The 21,181-nt window shown below is 43.7% G+C and overlaps 2 protein-coding genes across 2 annotated transcripts in view; one reads left to right on the top strand and one right to left on the bottom strand.

The window, feature by feature from the left end:
- col4a5 (collagen, type IV, alpha 5 (Alport syndrome)) overlaps positions 1–5,945 on the bottom strand; it is a 29,636-nt gene extending 23,691 nt beyond the window's left edge. Inside the window, exon 1 of the mRNA XM_083910842.1 lies at positions 5,849–5,945. Coding sequence (XP_083766968.1) covers positions 5,849–5,905 — 57 coding nt within the window. The 5' untranslated portion in view covers positions 5,906–5,945. The remainder of the gene's footprint in view (positions 1–5,848) is intronic.
- Positions 5,946–7,164: 1,219 nt separating this feature from the next.
- col4a6 (collagen, type IV, alpha 6) overlaps positions 7,165–21,181 on the top strand; it is a gene marked incomplete at its 3' end in the record, with an annotated part of 70,304 nt that continues 56,287 nt past the window's right edge. Inside the window, exons 1-3 of the mRNA XM_083907880.1 lie at positions 7,165–7,272; positions 7,394–7,537; positions 7,732–7,780. Of these exons, the coding sequence (XP_083764006.1) occupies positions 7,527–7,537; positions 7,732–7,780 (60 nt within the window). The 5' untranslated portion in view covers positions 7,165–7,272; positions 7,394–7,526. The remainder of the gene's footprint in view (positions 7,273–7,393; positions 7,538–7,731; positions 7,781–21,181) is intronic.

Below are 21,181 nucleotides of genomic sequence, written 5' to 3' on the forward strand. Positions count from 1 at the left end.
CTCGTCTTTATTGACTTTTCTGCTCTGAACAACATCCTGTCTGTGTCTCTGTGTCTTTGTCCTGCAGCAGGACTCTGTCTGTCCTCTGTCTGTCTGTCCTCTGGTCTGTCCTCTGTCCTCACGTCTGTCCTCTGTCTGTCCTCACGTCTGTCCTCATGTCTGTCCTCTGGTCTGTCCTCTGTCTGTCTGTCTGTCTGTCTGTCCTCACGTCTGTCCTCTGTCTGTCTGTCCTCACGTCTGTCCTCTGTCTGTCCTCATGTCTGTCCTCTGTTTGTCCTCTGTCTGTCCTCTGTCTGTCCTCACATATGTCCTCTGTCTGTCCTCACGTCTGTCCTCTGTCTGTCCTCTGTCTGTCTGTCTGTCCTCTGTCTGTCCCCATGTCTGTCCTCTGTTTGTCCTCTGTCTGTCCTCACATCTGTCCTCTGTCTGTCCTCACGTCTGTCCTCTGTCTGTCCTCTGTCTGTCCTCACGTCTGTCCTCTGTCTGTCCTCACGTCTGTCCTCTGTCTGTCTGTCCTCTGTCTGTCCTCATGTCTGTCCTCTGTTTGTCCCGTCTGTCCTCACATCTGTCCTCTGTTTGTCCTCTGTCTGTCCTCACATCTGTCCTCTGTCTGTCCTCTGTTTGTCCTCTGTCTGTCCTCACATCTGTCCTCTGTCTGTCCTCACGTCTGTCCTCTGTCTGTCTGTCCTCTGTCTGTCCTCATGTCTGTCCTCTGTTTGTCCCGTCTGTCCTCACATCTGTCCTCTGTTTGTCCTCTGTCTGTCCTCACATCTGTCCTCTGTCTGTCCTCACATCTGTCCTCTGTCTGTCCTCACATCTGTCCTCTGTCTGTCCTCACATCTGTCCTCTGTCTGTCCTCTGTTTGTCCTCTGTCTGTCCTCTGTCTGTCCTCTGTCTGTCCTCACGTCTGTCCTCTGTCTGTCCTCTGTCTGTCCTCACGTCTGTCCTCTGTCTGTCTGTCTGTCTGTCCTCTGTCTGTCCTCATGTCTGTCCTCTGTTTGTCCTCTGTCTGTCCTCACATCTGTCCTCTGTCTGTCCTCTGTTTGTCCTCTGTCTGTCCTCATGTCTGTCCTCTGTCTGTCCTCACGTCTGTCCTCACGTCTGTCCTCACGTCTGTCCTCTGTCTGTCCTCACGTCTGTCCTCACGTCTGTCCTCACGTCTGTCCTCTGTCTGTCCTCACGTCTGTCCTCACGTCTGTCCTCACGTCTGTCCTCTGTCTGTCCTCACGTCTGTCCTCACGTCTGTCCTCACGTCTGTCCTCTGTCTGTCCTCTGAGAGACAGAGACTGAGAAAACAACCTGGAAAACCAGGTCAGGAAGACGGAGGAGGAAGAAGAACGTCCTGTGACTGCTCTGTGGAGGAGGACTTGTCAGGTAGCCACACACACACACACACACACACACACACACACACACACACACACACACACACACACACACACATACACACACACACACACACACACACACACACACACACACACACTGATGATCTTCCTCGTCTCAAATGAACGATAAACTTTTGGTAAAGACGACTGAGGACTGAACGGTTAGTCCTGGTTCAGATCCAGATCCTGGTTCAGATCCAGATCCTGGTTCAGATCCAGATCCTGGTTTAAAAATAACTCCAGCAGATGTTGGACAAACGGTCGATAAAATCCGTTTTTAAAAGCATGAAGCTGTAGATTATGACTTTAATTAATATAATTAATATAAAACATTAACATTATGACAATAATCCCATTTAAAGTCTAACGTCAGATTAAAGGACTAATCACAAACATATGATGTCAATCACCAAAACACTTAATCTGTAACTTAATCCACAAAGTTCTGCTGTAATCTCAACAGTCTGTGAACAAACGCTGCACTTTCACCTCTCACCACCGGGGGCAGGGCTCAGAATCACCTGTGGAGAGCAGATGAGACCTTTGACCTTTGACCTTTGACCTCTAAAGCGTCAGAGTAAATGTTTACTTTGCTGAAGACGGAGACAAGAGACAGACAGACCATAATAACTGTGGAGTACAGAGTTACTACTGACACTAAAGCTAAAGCTAACGCTAATCATAGTTTTAGTATTTTATTGATCAATAAAATATTATAAATAAATACTTCCTCTGTTTATGTTAAAACTACTGCTTGTACTACAAAAAATACTACAATTACTACAACTGTTACTGTTGATGCTACAACTAAAGCTAATGGTACCTTTTTCTACTGTACTACTAAAACTACTACATCTTTACAAGTATTAACACTAAAAACTACTACAAAGTACTACTATATTTCCTGATGCCACTAGTATTTCTACTTTTATGACTACTACATGTACTTCTAGTGCTGAAACCTACTACCACTACATCTTGACTAGTATTACTACTTACAACTACTACATCTTTACTGGTATTACTACTTACAGCTACTACATCTTTGATCGTATTACTACTAACAACTACTACGTCTTTACTCGTATTACTACTAACTACTACATCTTTACTTGTATTACAGCTAACAATTACTACATCTTTGATCGTATTACTACTAACTACTACATCTTTACTTGTATTACTACTAACAACTACTACATCTTTACTTGTATTACTATGAACAACTACTACTACTGCACAACTGTTGCTTTTACTGCAGTACTATTTAAAACAACTGCATAAATACTACCACTACTGCACTACTGAACAACTCAAAATACCACTTGAATATGACTGTCAAACTACAACATGTGTATACTTTTTACTGCGTTCACGACTACTGTTAGTACTAACCCATTGAAATACTTATTTAACAAGTATTGCAAAAGCATGACTTTAGTAGTACCACTGCGAGTACTACTACAGCAACTACTACTAATCCATCAACTACTGTAACATTGTGTACTTCTGCGTACTAATACTATAATTTCTGCAATATTTAACCAGTGATACTCACAGTATTTGAATACTCTCTAGTACTTGTACTACTACTTCAAATCCTAATGGTATTCTCTGCTCCATCAGTACTTGTCAATGTTAGAAGTAGTTTAACTTCTGTCAGTACTGCGTCAGTACTATGACTGCGACTGATGCTGCTACTGCAACAAGTACTACTGTGTGTGTGTGTGTGTGTGTGTGTGTGTGTGTGTCTGTCTGTCTGTGTGTGTGTGTGTGTGTGTCTCTGTGTGTGTCTGTGTGTGTGTGTGTGTGTGTATAAACAGTTTGTTGTTGTTTCTCAGTGACTTTAGTTAAACTGTTAATCCTCACTGACACTGAAGTGTTAACACACACACACACACACACACACACACACACACACACACACACACACACACACACACACAGTCTAAAAAAAAATTGTTAAACTCAAATATTCAAAGTTTTTTCAAAGTAAAGTTCACAAACTGAAGATGATGTAACTCATGAACTTTGGTTTGTATCAACACAACACCTTCAAAATAAAGTTAATGAATTATATGATCACAGTTTCCTTCAAAATAAAGTAAATTAATAATATGATCACAATTTCCTTCAAAATAAAGTTGAGTTGTTTGAACACAATTTCCTTCAAAATAAAGGTATTGAGTTTTATGAACACAATTCCTTCAAAATAAAGGCATTGAGTTATATGAACACATTTCCCTTCAAAATAAAGTTAATGAATGATTTGAACACAGTTTCCTTCAAAATAAAGTTAATGAATGATTTGAACACATTTCCTTCAAAATAAAGTTCATGACTTATTAGAATTCATTTAAACTGAACTTTTATGAATTTAAAACAACTGAACTTGTCTTTTTTTTCCGTGTCGTGACTCGATTTGAAGATAAATGAGACGTTTTGACTGAGACACAAGCTCCTCCCACTTTTCAACAAGATATGAGATGTTTATCAGAGGATGTTATGGCTGGAGACACACACACACACACACACACACACACACACACACACACACACACACACACACACACACACACACACACACACACACACACACACACACACACACACACACACACACACACACACACACACACACACACACACACACACACACAAACAGGGTTTCCCTTAACTATCATATGACATCACAGGTGGAGATTGTGGTGGAAAACTGTGTTGCTATGTTAACATGAATGTGTGTGTGTGTGTGTGTGTGTGTGTGTGTGTGTAGACTGTGTGTGTGTGTGCGTGCATTAAATTAAAAGAGTGTGTGGGTTGTTGCGGTGTTTCAAAGAGAAAAGCTGCAGGTTTATGTTACACCTGAACTCCCTCACCTGGCTGAGACACACACACACACACGCACACACACACACACACACACACACACACACACACACACACACACACACACACACACACACACACACACACACACACAGTCACATTTTAAAGATGACCTAAGTTCCACCTTTTTATAAAAAAGTTCACTTTTTTGTACTGAAATGTTTATTTTTTAAATATTTATTTTATATTTATAGTTAAATGTATTTCATCGTTATATTTATTTTTGAAATTTGCAAAGTAAATGTTTGACAGTAGTTTATTTTCAGTTTTTTTAAAAGTTTTTGACAATCTTGTAATGAAATTAAACTAAATGAATTCAAACTAAAGTAATTTAACATCATGAACTTGATTCTTTAACTGAAGTAATATTTAAATACTTTGACATAAATGTTAAAACAGGGCGGAGTTTCAGAGTGTGGGCGGGTCACACCCGTGTCTTCCACCAGGGGGCCTCAGTGCTCAGAGCTGTGGTGACAGACAGATTGAAGTGACCACGCCCCTTTTCCCAGACGTCTCCATGACAGCAAATCAATGTCGACAAATAAAGCGACACTTCCTGTGCTCACTGACGCCCTCGTGTGTTCATCTGTGTTTCAGGAAACACAGTCGTCTCAGTGACCAGCAGGGGGCAGCACTCTGAACTCACAGGTACGTTTCAGACCATTTATCGTGATTCTGGTGAATTTTTTTCACATTAACGTAGAAAATCGTGAAGAGACTTTTTCACATATTCTGAAGAGCCACAAGGGGGCGCTGCATCACCCATGTCAGCCCAGGACCCGAGATTATGATTTAAAATACAAAGTCATTTTATCAACTTTTTATTCACTTTTTATGGAGGTTTTTTTTCTGTTTTTATAAAATCAGGACAAATTGTTGAGAAAAACAGATTTTTATAAAAAAGTTTACAAATATTTGTCCAAATTATTTCAGATTTTCTGATAAAGATCAATAATCAAAGACCTGATCAGGAAGTGTTGGACATGTTGTCTCATGTCTCCTGGACAAATGTCCTCATGTCTCACACGCACACACACACACATAGCTGCTTGATTGGACACGCCCCAAAATGTGCGTCTGTGGGCGGAGTCAAGTGAATCGGCGCGTGAGCAGTGCTGATTAATAATTAATGTGCTCATGAATATTCATCCTGTTTGACTATGACATGAGGGCGCGCGCGCGCACACACACACACACACACACACTGAGAGGAAAGTTCACTAAAGTTAAAGATTCTGCAAACACACACACGCACACACACACACACACATTAAAGACAGTGTGTGTGTGTGTGTGTGTGTGTGTGTGTGTGTGTGTGTGTGTGTGTGTGTGTGTGTGTGTGTGTGTGTGTGTGTGTGTGTGCAGTATAAATGTGGAGATTAAATGATAATCTGGAAGAATAAAGTGAACAGATCTGATTCAGTCTGTGTCCTGATCCTGGATCCGGATCAGGACACAGACTGAGTCATAGAGACACAGTGTCAGTGCTGTAACAGCATCATTATTATTATTCAGACCCGGTCCAGACCCGGTCCCGGTCCTCAGTGCTGTCTGTGAGTGTGCGCACTTACCGCAGAGTATGCGTGTCGCACGGCGACACAGAGGACGATGAAGAGTCGCAGGTTCATTTTGAATCGAACGCGGATCCGACGCTGCGCTGTTTAACGGACTGTGGTTCGCTCCTGGTCCTGGTTCAGGTCCTGGTTCAGGTCCTGGTTCAGGTCCTGGTTCAGGTTCTGGTTGTGGTTGTGGTTCGGGTTCTTCTCTGAGCGCATGACAGGCTCGCGCAGCAGCTGCAGAGAAGAAGAAGAAACTTCACGCTCTTCTTCTTCTTCGTGTCCTCGCGCTCTGGCTCGTGCTCGCTCTGCTCCTCTCTTCTCCTCTGATTCTCTCTCTCGAACTTTTCCTCCTCTCTTCTCTCAGTCCTAATCTGCCGGATCTACTTCCCAGACTCACGCGCACTGATATCCCCCCCCACTGCACCTTCACTGCAGCGGACTTGTCCTCGCGCACTCACCTTTGGACACTTTTTACGCACCTAAATGTTTCCATAGCGACCACAGATACATCATCTCCTGCTGTTCCACTCTTAATAATGGGATTATTTGTGGATTATTGTGCAGATTGAGGACGGCGTTAGGACCCGGCAGCGGCGGAAGGACACATTGTCTCGCGCGCGTGTCTTCAATCCCGACTCTTCTTCTGCGCCTCGAGGCTCAGAAAAAAGGTTTGGCATTAAACCTTTATTTGACATGTTCTATGAGCCCGGACACGTTACATTCCTGCCAGATTATTAAAGGTTAAATATTCTCCCTGACTCCTGTCACACACACACACACACGCACGCACGCGCGCACACGCGCACACACACAGTCTAAATTCTTCACTGGATTGAAACAGAAAAGTTTTTAAAAAGTTTCTAATCTGAGAAAAGTGAAGCAGTGACTGTGATCTGCAGATTATTGTTTCATTATTCCAGATTACAGAAGAACATCAGAGTTAACCTCGTGGATCAGGATTATTGTTAATACACATTATTTTATAACTTTAGATTTTTTTCCCACATTTGTGCAGATTTCCTGAAAAGTTAAAGAATAAAAACCTGTTTGTGTTTAAGATTATTTGAACTTTTCTTTGTTGTAAAAATGTCATAAATCAAAGTCATTGATAGTTTTTCTGTGAAAGAGTAAAAAAAACTTCAGCAGTTGTTGAAGAAACTCGCTTTTATTTTGAAAAGACTTTAAAACATTAATGTGAAAAACTCACTTTTTAAAGTTTAATGTAAAAATGTTTCAGTTTATTCTGAATAAAGTGACTTTAATTCTCTTTATTCTGTGTGTGTGTGTGTGTGAGGCAGAGGGGGGGTTGGGGGCGGGGCGTTGTCTTTGAGTGACAGCCGCTGGCTCCTCCCCCTCCCCCTCTGCTCTGCTGCAGTTTGAAGTTTGAAGCTGAAGAATCGCAGCAGCAGCAGCAGCGACTTCAGCACGAGACTCTGGTGAGCGCGAGACTAAATAATCCAGATTATAACTCTGTCTCTGTCTGTGTGTGTGTAAGTGTGTGTCCGTGTGTGTCTCTGTGGAACTACTTCATCACTGTGTGTGTGTGTGTGTGCGCAGAGGAACAGACGCTGGTCCTGGTCTGGTGAGGTTTTTCTTGGATGAGCGCGCGTGACCGTCAGTGATCTGAAGAGAGAAGATCGAGCTTCTTCATCATCTTCATCTTCATCTTCATCTTCATCTCTGACACAACATGAAGCTCAGGTGAGTCACAAAGTAACGAAGTAAATGAAATTAATGTTTAAATATTTAAATGTTTAAATGTTCAAACTTTAGCGGAGCTGAGATTCTGTGACGCGGCTTCACATCGACTCAGCTCCGGGTAACAGTTACCTGACTCACCGCTGTGTGTGTGTGTGTGTGTGTGTGTGTGTGTGTGTGTGTGTGTGTGTGTGCAGGTTGTGTGTGTTTGCAGTCGCAGTGTTGCTGCTCAGATCTGCGCACGCAGTAAGTCCTCATTCACTTATTCACGCTGTGTTGTTTTTGTTGTTTATTTTATTTTATTTTGAAATGTTTTTGCGCAGATTAGATTTTCCCTCATGTTTCACTTCCTGTCGCCTGACGGAGTGAATACGTGAATCTGTGAAATATGTGAACACTAAATGTTTGAGTGAACCTGCTCTCACTCATTCACTATTCAGACCACGCCCACCTCATGTATATTTAAGTGAGGGGAGGCCACGCCCACACACGTTGGCCAATCTCTGCCTGAAGACACAGTTTTTGACTTATTCATATTTCATTAAAAAAAATCTTATATTGTCATTTATAAAATATAATCTGTAATTTATACATTATAATATGTAATCTCATTTATGAATCATAATCTATAATCTCATTTATAAATCATAATCTGTAATCTCATTTATAAAATATAATCTGTAATCTCATTTATGAATCATAATCTATAATTTCATTTATAAAATATAATCTGTAATTTATACATTATAATCTGTAATCTCATTAATAAAATATAATCTGTAATCTCATTTATGAATCATAATCTATAATTTCATTTATAAAATATAATCTGTAATTTATACATTATAATCTGTAATCTCATTTATAAAATATAATCTGTAATCTCATTTTTAAATTATAATCTGTAATCTCATTTATAAAATATAATCTATAATCTCATTTATAAAATATAATCTGTAATCTCATTTATAAAATATAATCTGTAATCTCATAGTGAGCAAAGTGGCTCCTTTTAACCAGATGAAGACAATAACGACCTCATTAAGGTCAAAGGTCAACGCTGATGTAGTTTGATGATGGAGTGAATGTCAGTGCTGTGAAGTCTGAGTGAAAACATGAATGTGAATGAGTGACAGACGACTTCATTGGGTGGTCTGTGCTCCTGTTACCATGGTTACCGTGTGGTTACAGTGTGGTTACCGTGTGGTTACTGTGTGTCAGTCAAAGCTTTGATGTCATGTTCTTTTAGCTTGTTAAACAGAAGCTAACTGTGCTCTTTAAGGAGCTAATGGCTAATACCTGAAACTGCACAGGAAACCTGCTAACTAGGCTAAATGCTACTAGCTTGTCATTCATTCACGTTACGACGCGATTTACGAAGGATATCACGATAATATTTAGGACCATGAGGACACAAACAGGAAGTAGTGACTTTTCTGACGTGTTTTAAATGTTTTTAGAATCTTTATTCTTCTTTAATCTTAATCTCCACTAAAACCTGAGGAAGGTTTTTGAGATTATCTCTGTGTTTGTTACTGATGTTGTTTTAAAGAAAACATCACACTCAGGTGAGGAGGAGGAGGAGGAGGAGGAGGAGGAGAGGAGAGGAGGAGGAGGAGAGGAGGAGAGAGGAGATGAGAGGAGAGAGGAAGAGAGGAGAGAGGAGAGAGGAGAGAGGAGAGAGGAAGAGAGGAGAGAGGAGAGAGGAGAGGAGGAGAGGAGAGGAGAGGAGGAGAGAGGAGAGGAGAGGAGGAGAGAGGAGGAGGAGGAGAGGAGGAGGAGAAGAGGAGGAGAGGAGGAGGAGAGAGGAGAGAGGAGGAGGAGGAGAGGAGAGGAGAGGAGGAGGAGGAGAGGAGAGAGGAGGAGAGGAGGAGAGGAGGAGGAGAGGAGGAGAGGAGAGGAGGAGGAGGAGGAGAGGAGAGGAGGAGAGGAGAGGAGGAGATGAGAGGAGGGGAGGAGAGGAGGAGAGGAGAGGAGGAGGAGAGGAGGAGGAGGAGAGGAGAGGAGGAGAGAGGAGGAGGAGAGGAGGAGAGGAGGAGAGGAGGAGGTCAAAGGTCACAGCAGATGATTTAGATTCTTTAACCTCAGAAGCCATTTTTAATTTATTGTCACAGACATTATTTTCTGTCCTAAATGATGATGAAAATGAACAGAATCTAACTTCAGTATCTTCATCATCATCATCATCTTCATCATCATCATCATCATCATCATCATCATCATCATCATTGATCCTAAAAATCAAAGATCATATTGATCAAAGTGTAAGTTTGCAAAACTTTAATGAATTGAATTTAAAATCATGACAAAGAGAAAAAGCTCATCAATAAAAAATGATTTTAGATTAAAACAGAAACTGATTTAACTTAAACTGACACTGACGACCATGCTCTCCTCCTCTCCTCCTCTCTCCTCCTCTCTCCTCCTCTCTCCTCCTCTCTCCTCTCTCCTCCTCTCTCCTCCTCTCTCCTCCTCTCTCCTCCTCTCTCCTCTCTCCTCCTCTCTCCTCCTCTCTCCTCTCTCCTCCTCCTCTCTCCTCCTCAGTTAAATTCCTGTAGATCCTAACATGACTCATCATGTTTCTTCAGGTCTTTTTATTCTGAAACATTCCAGAAACTTTAAGTGAGGAGAGATCAGCTGCACTGTTACTCCTCACCCTCTCACTCCTCACCCTCTCACTCCTTCATCCCTCACCCTCACACTCCTCACCCTCTCACCCTCTCACTCCTCACCCTCTCACTCCTTCATCCCTCACCCTCTCACTCTCTCACCCTCTCACCCCTCACCCTCCCACCCTCTCACTCTCTCACCCTCTCACCCCTCACCCTCCCACCCTCTCACTCCTCACCCTCTCACTCCTTCATCCCTCACCCTCCCACCCTCTCACCCCTCACCCTCTCACGCCTCACCCTCTCACTCCTCACCCTCTCACTCCTTCACCCTCTCACTCCTCACCCTCTCACTCCTCACCCTCTCACGCCTCACCCTCTCACTCCTCACCCTCTCACTCCTCACCCTCTCACTCCTTCATCCCTCACCCTCTCACTCTCTCACCCTCTCACCCCTCACCCTCCCACCCTCTCACTCTCTCACCCTCTCACCCCTCACCCTCCCACCCTCTCACTCCTCACCCTCTCACTCCTTCATCCCTCACCCTCCCACCCTCTCACCCCTCACCCTCTCACCCTCTCACTCCTCACCCTCTCACTCCTTCACCCTCTCACTCCTCACCCTCTCACTCCTCACCCTCTCACTCCTCACCCTCTCACCCTCTCACTCCTCACCCTCTCACTCCTCACCCTCTCACGCCTCACCCTCTCACTCCTCACCCTCTCACTCCTCACCCTCTCACCCTCTCACTCCTCACCCTCTCACTCCTCACCCTCTCACTCCTTCACCCTCTCACTCTGTCACCAACAAAAACCTTATGTTCAAAAGTGTCACAGATGTTAAAGTTAATAAAGTTGTTGAACTTTATTGATACAAACACATGAACAATAATAATCACAGATGAAGGTTTTCTAATGTCAGACATTTCTGAACATGTCGTGTTTTTAAAGAAGAAATAATTAAAACACGTTAGAGATGAAGATGATGATGATGATGAAGAAGAAGATGAAGACGATGAAGATGATGGTACATGTGTGTGTGTGTGTTCATCTTCAGCCTCCAGGCTTCACCCTTCTGTTTGTCTTCACTGACGCACAACACACACACACACCCACCCCCCCCCCCCACACCCACACCCACACACACACACACACACCCACACACACACACACACACACACACACACACACACACACACACACACACACACACACACAATGAAATAAGTTTGATAAAAAGATTCAATAGAAGAAGAAAAAGTGTCAGAGTTAATCAGACTGATTTATGAGGCAGAGGGGCGGGGCTTCATCCTGAACAGGGGCGGGGCTTCATCCTGAACAGGGGCGGGGCTTCATCCTGGTTCTGAGATAAGTTTATAAGCAGCAGCAGTAACATCACCTCCTCTCTCACTTCCTCCTTCACCTCCTCTCTCACCTCCTCTCTCTCTCACCTCCTCCTTCACCTCCTCTTTCACCTCCTCTCTTGTCTCCTCCCTCACCTCCCTTCTCACCTCCTCTTTCACCTCCTCTCTCCTCCCTCACCTCCTCCTTCACCTCCTCCTGAGCACTTTCCTCTGAAGGAGGAGGAGTCAAAGCACTTGTGTGTGAGTGCATTAGTAAACCTATAAACCTGTGAAGGTTAAAGCTCTGACGTGTGTGTGTGTGTGTGTGTGTGTGTGTGTGTGTGTGTGTGTGTGTGTGTGTGTGTGTGTGTGTGTGTGTGTGTGTGTGTGTGTGTGTGTGTGTGTGTGTGTGTGTGTGTGTGTGTGTGTGTGTGTGTGATGACAGACGTGATGATTTCTCCTCTGGGAAAACCCCGTCATCTTCATCTTCATCATCATCATCATCTTCTTCTTCTTCTTCTTCTCAGAATCACAGACTTCTGTATTTTTACTGGATTTCTTGTCAGAACAGAGAAAGTCAAGTTTAGAAGAACCTGAGCCTGAATCTGAATCCACACTCGTCTTCTGACGTCTTATCTGCGACTATTGATTATTGTCAATCCATTAATTACTTTGTCTATAAAACTTAAGCAAATAGTTGAATTTGATGAAAATGTTCTGAGGAACATCTGCATGAGAACAGAAAGTTCCTCTAAAGTTCCTCTAAAGTTCCTCTAAAGTTCCTCTAAGGTTCCTCTAAAGTTCCTCTAAAGTTCCTCTAAAGTTCCTTTAAAGTTCCTCTGAAGTTCCTCTGAAGTTCCTCTAAAGTTCCTCTAAGGTTCCTCTAAAGTTCCTCTAAAGTTCCTCTAAAGTTCCTCTAAAGTTCCTCTAAAGTTCCTCTAAAGTTCCTTTAAAGTTCCTCTGAAGTTCCTCTGAAGTTCCTCTAAAGTTCCTCTAAGGTTCCTCTAAGGTTCCTCTAAGGTTCCTCTTCCTGTAGCTGGGCTTTGGCCTCCTGGTCTAAAAGTCAGGTCTGAACCTTGTTTTTGTGTCAGTGTTAGAGTTTGAATCTTCAGCTCAAAGCTTCTAAACTTTTCCAGAGATTCTGCTTCTTCTCGTCCTGAATCAACAAAGAGAGACGAGTGATTTTAAAATTAGCAGAATTGACATTAGCGTGAGGAGGAGGAGGAGGAGGAGGAGGAGGAGGAGGAGTTACGTTGCTGACAGACGCTGATGTTTACGATGATCTTCTGTCCATCTTCACCTCCTTCATTCCTTCATTCCTCAGTTGTCTTCACAGCTGGAGTCAGAGCTTTGATTGACAGGTGATCTCTGATGAAGACGATTGATCTGATTTGTTGAAATCAAACGTTTTTAATGGTTTAACACACACACACACACACACACACACACACACACACACACACACACACACACACACACACACACACACACACACACACACACACATCGGTCACGGTGAAGCCCAGAGGTCAAAGGTCACGGTGACACAAAGGCAGCTTCACATTCCATCACTCGCTCTCCACGTTTTCACTTTGTCTTTGATTCTTTTGGCATCGAGTGAAAAGAGGAGGATTTAGAGAAGGAGGGGGGGGGGTGAGGAGGAGGAGGAAGAGGAGGAGGAGGAGGAGGAGGAGGAGGAGGAGGAAGAGGAGGAGGAAGAGGAGGGGGTTCTGTCTATCTGCAGAGTGAGAGGGTTTTGTCAGAGACGATGAGGTGGGGCTGATGTTTGGCTGATGTTTGGCTGATGTTTGGTCGGTGGAGATCTGTCGTAGCTTGTCTGACGTTCCCGGTCTCTGCTCCTCCTCCTCCTCCTCCTCCTCCTCCTCTCCCTCTTCCTCCTCCTCTTCCTCCTCTTCTTCTTAATGTCATCTCTGGCCTCAGGCTGTTTCTCCTCTTCACAAGGATTAGTCGTCCAAACCACGTCTGTCTTCACCGTCTTTTTAAACACTGATGATGTTGTTGCTCTTTTTCTTTTTCTTCTTCTTTTTATCAAACAACAAAATCCCAAACTTGTTTGTGTTCAATCTGAACATCGTTAATCTGAACATCTTTAATCTGAACATCGTTAATCTGAACATCGTTCATCGTTAATCTCATGGACTCAGATTATTCACGTTTGTTTTAGGATTAAAAGCAGAAAAGATTCAAATGAAGGAACATGTTTACAGTGAACAGTCACGTTATGAGAGGGTTGTCAGTTAACTAGTGCGTTAACTAGTTAACTAGTGCGTTAACTAGTTAACTCACTAGTTAACTCACTAGTTAACTCACTAGTTAACTCACTAGTTAACTCACTGGTTAACACCCTGTAGAGTAAAAATAACACATCATCAGTTGTTTTGAGTCAAATTTTCAGGATGAACATTGAACGTTTTCTTCTTCGTTGGTGTTTTTTCTGCGTCTTTCTCTGTTTTCCTCATGATTGACAGGTCGTCTCAGTTTTTTTTCCGCGTCGTTTCCGATTTTTCTTTCTTCTTCGTTCAAAATCTCCTGCGAGGAATTTGACGTTGTTTTTGAAAACGTGGAAATGTCTCGTCATTAACTTTGACTTTAGACGATCAGACGTTTTCTCCTCCTGCAATTATCACACAAGTCTGTGCAGAGACTGTGTGTGTGTGTGTGTGTGTGTGTGTGTGTGTGTGTGTGTGTGTGTGTGTGTGTGTGTGTGTGTGTGTGTGTGTGTGTGTGTGTGCGTGTGTGTGTGTGTGTGTGTGTGTGTGTCTGTGTGTGTGTGTGTTTATGCTTTTAAATGAACATTAATGGTCTTTAATGGAGACATTAATTACACACCAGGCTCCACAGCCGCGTCACATGTTTGTAGCCGGCAGCTAACGCTAACCAAACCAAAACAACGGCGGCTAATATCCTGTTTAACTTTGCTAGCGCTAACGCTAACCTTCAAAGGAGAAACTCTTGGCCCGAAGCGAATGTTAGTGAAATATTTATCGTGGTTTCAGTGGAATTATCGACTTCACCCTTTAGGAATTTAAGCTAGTTAGCATCCAGGAATGTTTGGTTTAGCGTTTCTTCGTGTTTTTTTTTAAGACTGGAAGCAATTGCTAACGTACGGAATTAACTTGTTTTGGTGTTTTTTGCTTTAATCCAGAAAATAAGATTATCACTTTGTTCATGGACATGGACCGGTTTAACTTTGCCTTTAGCATGGTAGTGCTAGCTTTAGCCGTGTTCCAACACAGAGACTCTAAGTTTTGTTTTTAAACGGTTTTAAGCTAGTTAGCCATTTAGCTTTTTTGTAGTTTTGTCAGAATTGTAAGAACGCACTGAAAAACACAAATAAGGACAGAAAATACTTTGATTTGAAGTGAAGAACATCTTTTTTTGTTGAAGTTGACTCTTTTTCGTGACTCTCAGCTCAGCGTCGTCGTCTTTTTCTGCTAAAACCGTTTCTTTTTCATGTTAAAAAAAACGTTGGACTTTCATTTTTCCTCTTCACTTTGACATAATTCCCAGTTTTCCACCTGGTTACGCCCCGTATCCGTGGCGACCGTGTGTGTGCGTGGTAACCTGCTGTGATGGAACACTATCATTGTCACATCACATGTGTGTGTGTGTGTGTGTGTGTGTGTCCCTGTAATTAGCGTTGCCTGCTCTGTGTTTGCAGCTCTTTGTCTTACGCTCAGGTAACTTCACCTCCGTCAGAAAACACAGAACTTTTCTTCGTCCACAAACGTCTTTATTGGATTTTCCCGCCGTGTTTTTTTTTGTGCTCATAACTTTCGAGAAGCAGCTGCCAAACTGTGCCTGTGGCTGCAGCTGCAGCTTATTGTCCGACGCATCTGTGAAGGCAATAACTTGTAGGTTTAATGCTTTAAAAGACAAATCCTGCTCAGTTCAGTCGTGTCTGATCTGAAGATAAACTCTTGTTTTCAAAATACTCGTCTGTTTTGTTGCTACGAGACTTTTTCATGTCGAGCGGAAAAAAAAGAAACTTGACGACTGAATCTAGCGTCGTGTGATTTCTCGTGACTTCAAGTTTCTTCAAGCCTTGGTTGGATTTGCATAAATGTGAGATGGTATCATGGCGCTGATATAACACACACACACACACACACACACACACACACACACTGTCAGTCAGCTGTGTCACTGTGGACGTCGTAAATCACAGAAAGCTCAATTTGTCTTTCAGCCTCAGTCCAGAGGGAAAATACCACACTGGTCTGGTGTAATTTACAGTGTTTTGTTGCTGAGCGTCAAACCATCATCCACGCCCTGCAGTTGAACCAGCAACCATTCATCATGTGTGACAGCGCTGATGAGCAGCACTCACTCCCTCTTTATTACCTCCGCTCAGGAGTAAAGAAAACATGATGGATTTTCAGGAAAATTGGTGGAAAGATGACGTTTAAGAGAAAAGTTTGGTTAAGGTTTGAGTTTAATGAAGTGGTTTAAATGAACGTTAAAGGACTGATCTTTGTGTTCTATGAAGAGTCTGAAGCTGTGGTTCCATCACAGTGAAGCTCACTGTGGTAGAACCTGGTGAACGCTGTGTCTGACGCGTCAGTGAAGAACGTAACGTGACGTTCTACCAACGAACAACAACATCGTGTTGGTTCATGTTGGTCCAAAAGGGTTCAGACACTCTTAGACATAAAAGTGCTCAGTAGAACCATATAAGGTTCTTCGGCTTGTCCTTATAGGAGAACCCTTTTGGAGGGTTCCACCAAGAACCCTTTTTAAACCCTTTATTCAGGAAAAGACTTTTAAAGAGTTCTCTGGATCAAATTGGTTCTTACTGGAACCATTAGTGTTACCAAGAACCCTTGAAAAACCGTTTCCTGAGGAAAAGACAAGGAGCAAATGGTTCCAGGTAGAACCTCAGCCCTTGTAGAAGAACACTTTTGGAACCCTTATTTCTAAGAGTGTATCTTCTGTATCTTCAATACACTGTTAGAAATAAAAGTGCTAAGTAGAACCATATACAGTTCTTTGGCTTGTCCTCATCGGAGAACCCTTTTGGAGGGTTCCAAGACCACCTTTTTAAACTCTTTATTCAGGAAACCCTTTTAAAGGGTTCTCTGGATCAAAATGGTTCTTACTGGAACCATTAGTGTTACCAAGAACCCTTGAAAAAACCTTTCTTTGGGAAAAGGGTTTTTCAGAAGCAAATGGTTCCAGGTAGAACCTCAGCCCTTGTATAAGAACCCTTTGGAACCCTTATTTCTAAGAGTGTAGTGTGGTCTTTATCGTGGTAAAGCTCCACAGATTAACCTCTGCAGACACTTCCCTGAGTGACAGGTGAACAGTGAACTCTCTCTGAGTGACTTTTTAAAGCGTCTTCAGGACATTTTTCCATAAAACAACCTGATCTCACTCTGCATTGACCCACAGACGGTGGGAGTCGTCACCTCCTCAACGTTCTCCTGAGGAACACCTTCATAAATCACTCACTGAAGTGTCTTCACACTGAGACGACGTCTCTGCTGTGGACGTTGGACGATGTTCACCAACAGTCAGGGTCAAAGACGAGAGGACGTTTTAAACAAGGGTCAGATAATGAATCACATTAGTCTGATTAAGACTGAGCTGGATCTTAGTCAGACTAACGAGTGCAGTGTTGTTTGTGTTGCTGTAACCAGAGTGTGTGTGTGTGTGTGTGTGTGTGTGTGTGTGTGTGTGTGTGTGTGTGTGTGTGTGTGTGTGTGTGTGTGTGTGTGTGTGTGTGTGTGTGTGTGTGTGTGTGTGTGTGTGTGTGTGTGTGTGTGTGTGTGTGTGTGTGTGTGTGTGTGTGAGTGTGTGTGTGTGTGTGTGTGTGTTCCTTTTGCCTGGTTTTGTTTCCACAGTTTGAAGAAAGAAATCAGTGACTTATTGACACGACCATGTTTGTGTTGGACAATATTACTAATCTGACTCACACACACACACACACACACACACACACACACACACACACACACACACACACACACACACACACACACACGATGATGTCACAGAGAGATTGAGATAATCTGATGTTTTAGACACATGTTAATCTGTGACCTTTAAACAACATTGATGAACACATGAATGTCATCATGTTGATGTGCTTCATGTTTGACCTTTGACCTCGAGGCTGAAGCAGAAGCAGAAGAATCCTCAGTGACATGTGAACAGGTCTGGACTCATAGACCTCATGGTTCTGTCAGAGCTAACAGCTAATGAAGGGTTGCCAGGGGCGACGCTAACATTCCATGTCATCGCCATAGATACCAACCCCCCCCCCCAACCCCGGGGGCCCCTCCCCTCCCCCGCTCCTCCTCCTCCTCCTCCTCCCTCGACCTCGTCCCCTGCAGCACAGAGGCTTCTACAGGAGGTCACACACCTGTCTGCACCTCCTCTTCACCTCCTCATCATCTCCTCCTCCTCTCTTTATGTTCTACATTCACACCTGAAATTTTCTTTTATTTCTCTGTCCTCCTCTGTCCTTCTCCGTTTTCCTGTGTCCTTCTCTGTCCTTCTCCGTCCTCCTCTGTCCTTCTCTGTCCTTCTCCGTCCTCCTCTGTCCTTCTCTGTCCTTCTCCGTCCTCCTCTGTCCTCCTCTGTCCTCCTGTATCCTCCTCTGTCCTCCTCTGTCCTCCTGTGTCCTTCTCTGTCCTCCTCCGTCCTCCTCTGTCCTTCTCTGTCCTCCTGTGTCCTCCTCTGTCCTCCTCTGTCCTTCTCCGTCCTCCTGTGTCCTCCTCTGTCCTCCTGTGTCCTTCTCCGTCCTCCTGTGTCCTCCTCTGTCCTCCTCTGTCCTTCTGTGTCCTCCTCTGTCCTCCTCTGTCCTTCTCCATCCTCCTCCGTCCTCCTCTGTCCTCCTCTGTCCTTCTCCATCCTCCTCCGTCCTCCTCTGTCCTCCTGTGTCCTCCTCTGTCCTCCTGTATCCTCCTCTGTCCTCCTGTGTCCTCCTCCATCCTCCTGTGTCCTTCTCTGTCCTCCTCCGTCCTACTGTGTCCTCCTCTGTCCTCCTCTGTCCTTCTCCGTCCTCCTCTGTCCTCCTGTGTCCTCCTCTGTCCTTCTGTGTCCTCCTCTGTCCTCCTCTGTCCTTCTCCATCCTCCTCCGTCCTCCTCTGTCCTCCTGTGTCCTCCTCTGTCCTCCTGTATCCTCCTCTGTCCTCCTGTGTCCTCCTCCATCCTCCTGTGTCCTTCTCCGTCCTCCTCCGTCCTACTGTGTCCTCCTCTGTCCTTCTCCGTCCTCCTGTGTCCTCCTCTGTCCTCCTGTGAGGACAAACATGGACAGTGTTTGTCTCGTTGTTACATAAACGTCCTCAGTCGTCTTCACCTGCGTCTAAATCCCTTAAATCTCATGTGTGAGAGGTCAGAGGTCAAAGGTCAGACTGAGGTCAAAGGTCAGACTGTGGAGCGTCTTTAACGTCACTCACATACATTAATGTTCAGGAATTCTTCTCAAAGACGAGAAACAACATGGATTCTGTTGAGGGTTTTTGGATTTGAAGGTCACTGAAGGTCACTGAAGGTCACTGAAGGTCAACGCTCGGCCTGCTGTGACCTCATCAGAGGCGGGGCTTCATGGGCGTGGCCGTGTGTGACGCTGACAGAAAGTGACAGTTGCGATGACTGCGTGGACTAAATTACCCAGAATTCCTCTCAAAGTGGCGTCAGCTGAAGTCGACGCTGAGCTCGTGTCTGAACTCGTGACGTTAATGTGAACGAAAGAGCTTTAATGAAAAGGTAAAAGTGAAGTGAAGACGTTCATGTCAAACACCTGGAGGAGCCCTGACCTCTGACCTCTGACCTCTGACCTCTGACCTCTGACCTCTACCTGGAGGTCTGCAGAGAAAAGATTTAAGACTCCAGGAATTTAGTCACTCATAGTCGACGCATGTCAAGTGTTATACTGTATTATATACATACATATATACTGTGTGTATATATGTATGTACTATATACATATATATACGTACTATATACATATATATATACTGTGTGTATATATGTATGTACTGTATAAATATATATATATACAATATTATATCAGTTTATTAAAGTAGTAAAAAGATTGATTGATTAATTTAAGTTTAATCTCTAAAAACAGACTTAGATTCTCTTTATTTAAATGAGCAGATTAAAGTGTGTTAATCTCAGATTAAGTGTTAAAAGACACTAAAGTTTAAATAGAACCTCAGCATAAATCAACAGGGATTTACCACCAAATTTAAAGAGACAGCACCTCCTCCTTTCTCCTCCTCCTTTCTCCTCCTCCTTTCTCCTCCTGTTTTCTCCTCCACACTTTCCCAGGACTCGCTCTCACCATGAGCTCCAGGCTCCTCCTCCTTTAGCCCCTCCTCCTTTAGCCCCTCCCCTTTAGCTCCTCCTCCTGAAGTCTCACTGAATTTAAAACATCAGGTGTTTTTAAATCTATTTTAACTGAAGCTGTGATTTAATCTCATTTTAAAAACTTTAAACTTCTGTTTCCTTCACTGTGAACCTGATTTTAATCCTAATCTTAATCTTCACTTTCTGTAAATGATTCCACATTTAAGAAGGTTTTTATTCTTTGATTTAAAAAAACTGCTCAGAATAAAAATCTTTTTTTTATTTTACTGTAGATTATTTCTCTCTCTCTTCATTCTAATCCTTCAACTCTGCACAGAGAAGGTCAAAGGTCAAGCTGTTGGGAGGGGCTTAGTGTGAGTGAGTGAGTGAGTGAGTGAGTGAACGAGTGAGTGAGTGAGTGAGTGAGTGAGTGACGCTCTGGTCGTCATCAAACATGAAAACATGAGATTATTAGCTATTATTAGCTATTATTAGCCACTGTTCATTATTGTTAGCTATAGTTAGCCACTGGTAGCTATAGTTAGCCACTGTTAGCTGTAGCAGGTGTTATTGAGCTCGTCATGTGTTTGATTAAAAATGAAAGCGTTCTTCGTGAACGACAGATTTTACTGTGAAATGAGCAATAAAAGTAGCCGTGTTTGTGCGAGCGGCGGCCATTTTGTGATCCCACGTCAGGGTCGGTGAATTCCTCTGAGTTTTCCGCATCACTGTTTGCGTCATGGACAGGTTTAGGTTTAGGTTTAGGTTTATTTGACCCTGAGCTCCTCAGTGTGATCCTCGCATTGTCTTCGTCCAGCTGTGACCGAGCGTCGCCCCCTGCTGGTCGGTGTGTGTGTGGAACACTTCACCCCCGCGTGACGCCGTCACCTGTCCTCAGTGTTTCCTCAGTCAAACTCACTGTTGTTCCGTCGTCTTTACGTCGCTCCGCGTGTCGTCGCCGCCATGATGGACGGGTGAATGGCGGGAAACTTGACCTCGCTGTCGACCTGCGTTATTACACTGAGGTTTGATGTGACACACACACACACACACACACACACACACACACACACACACACACACACACACACACACACACACACAGAGGGTCTGAGTGACAGCGGGTTAGCGTCGTGTCCTAACAGGCTCCTGTAGTGTGTGAGCAGCTGTGTAAAGCTACGCTAACACCCGGCTTTTCTTTAAGAGACAGAAACTAAAAAAACAGAAGAAGACGAGCTTTCATTCGTCCATCGTCTGCTCGTCCTCATGTTTTCACTGAGGAGGAGGAGGAGGAGGAGGAGGAGGAGGAGGAGGAGGAGGAGGAGTGATGAAGGGTTGTTTTTAAAAGATCAGCACAAAAATGTATTTGTGTGTAA

Source organism: Microchirus variegatus, assembly GCF_963457635.1.
Source record: "Microchirus variegatus genome assembly, chromosome: 2".
Taxonomy (NCBI): domain Eukaryota; kingdom Metazoa; phylum Chordata; class Actinopteri; order Pleuronectiformes; family Soleidae; genus Microchirus; species Microchirus variegatus.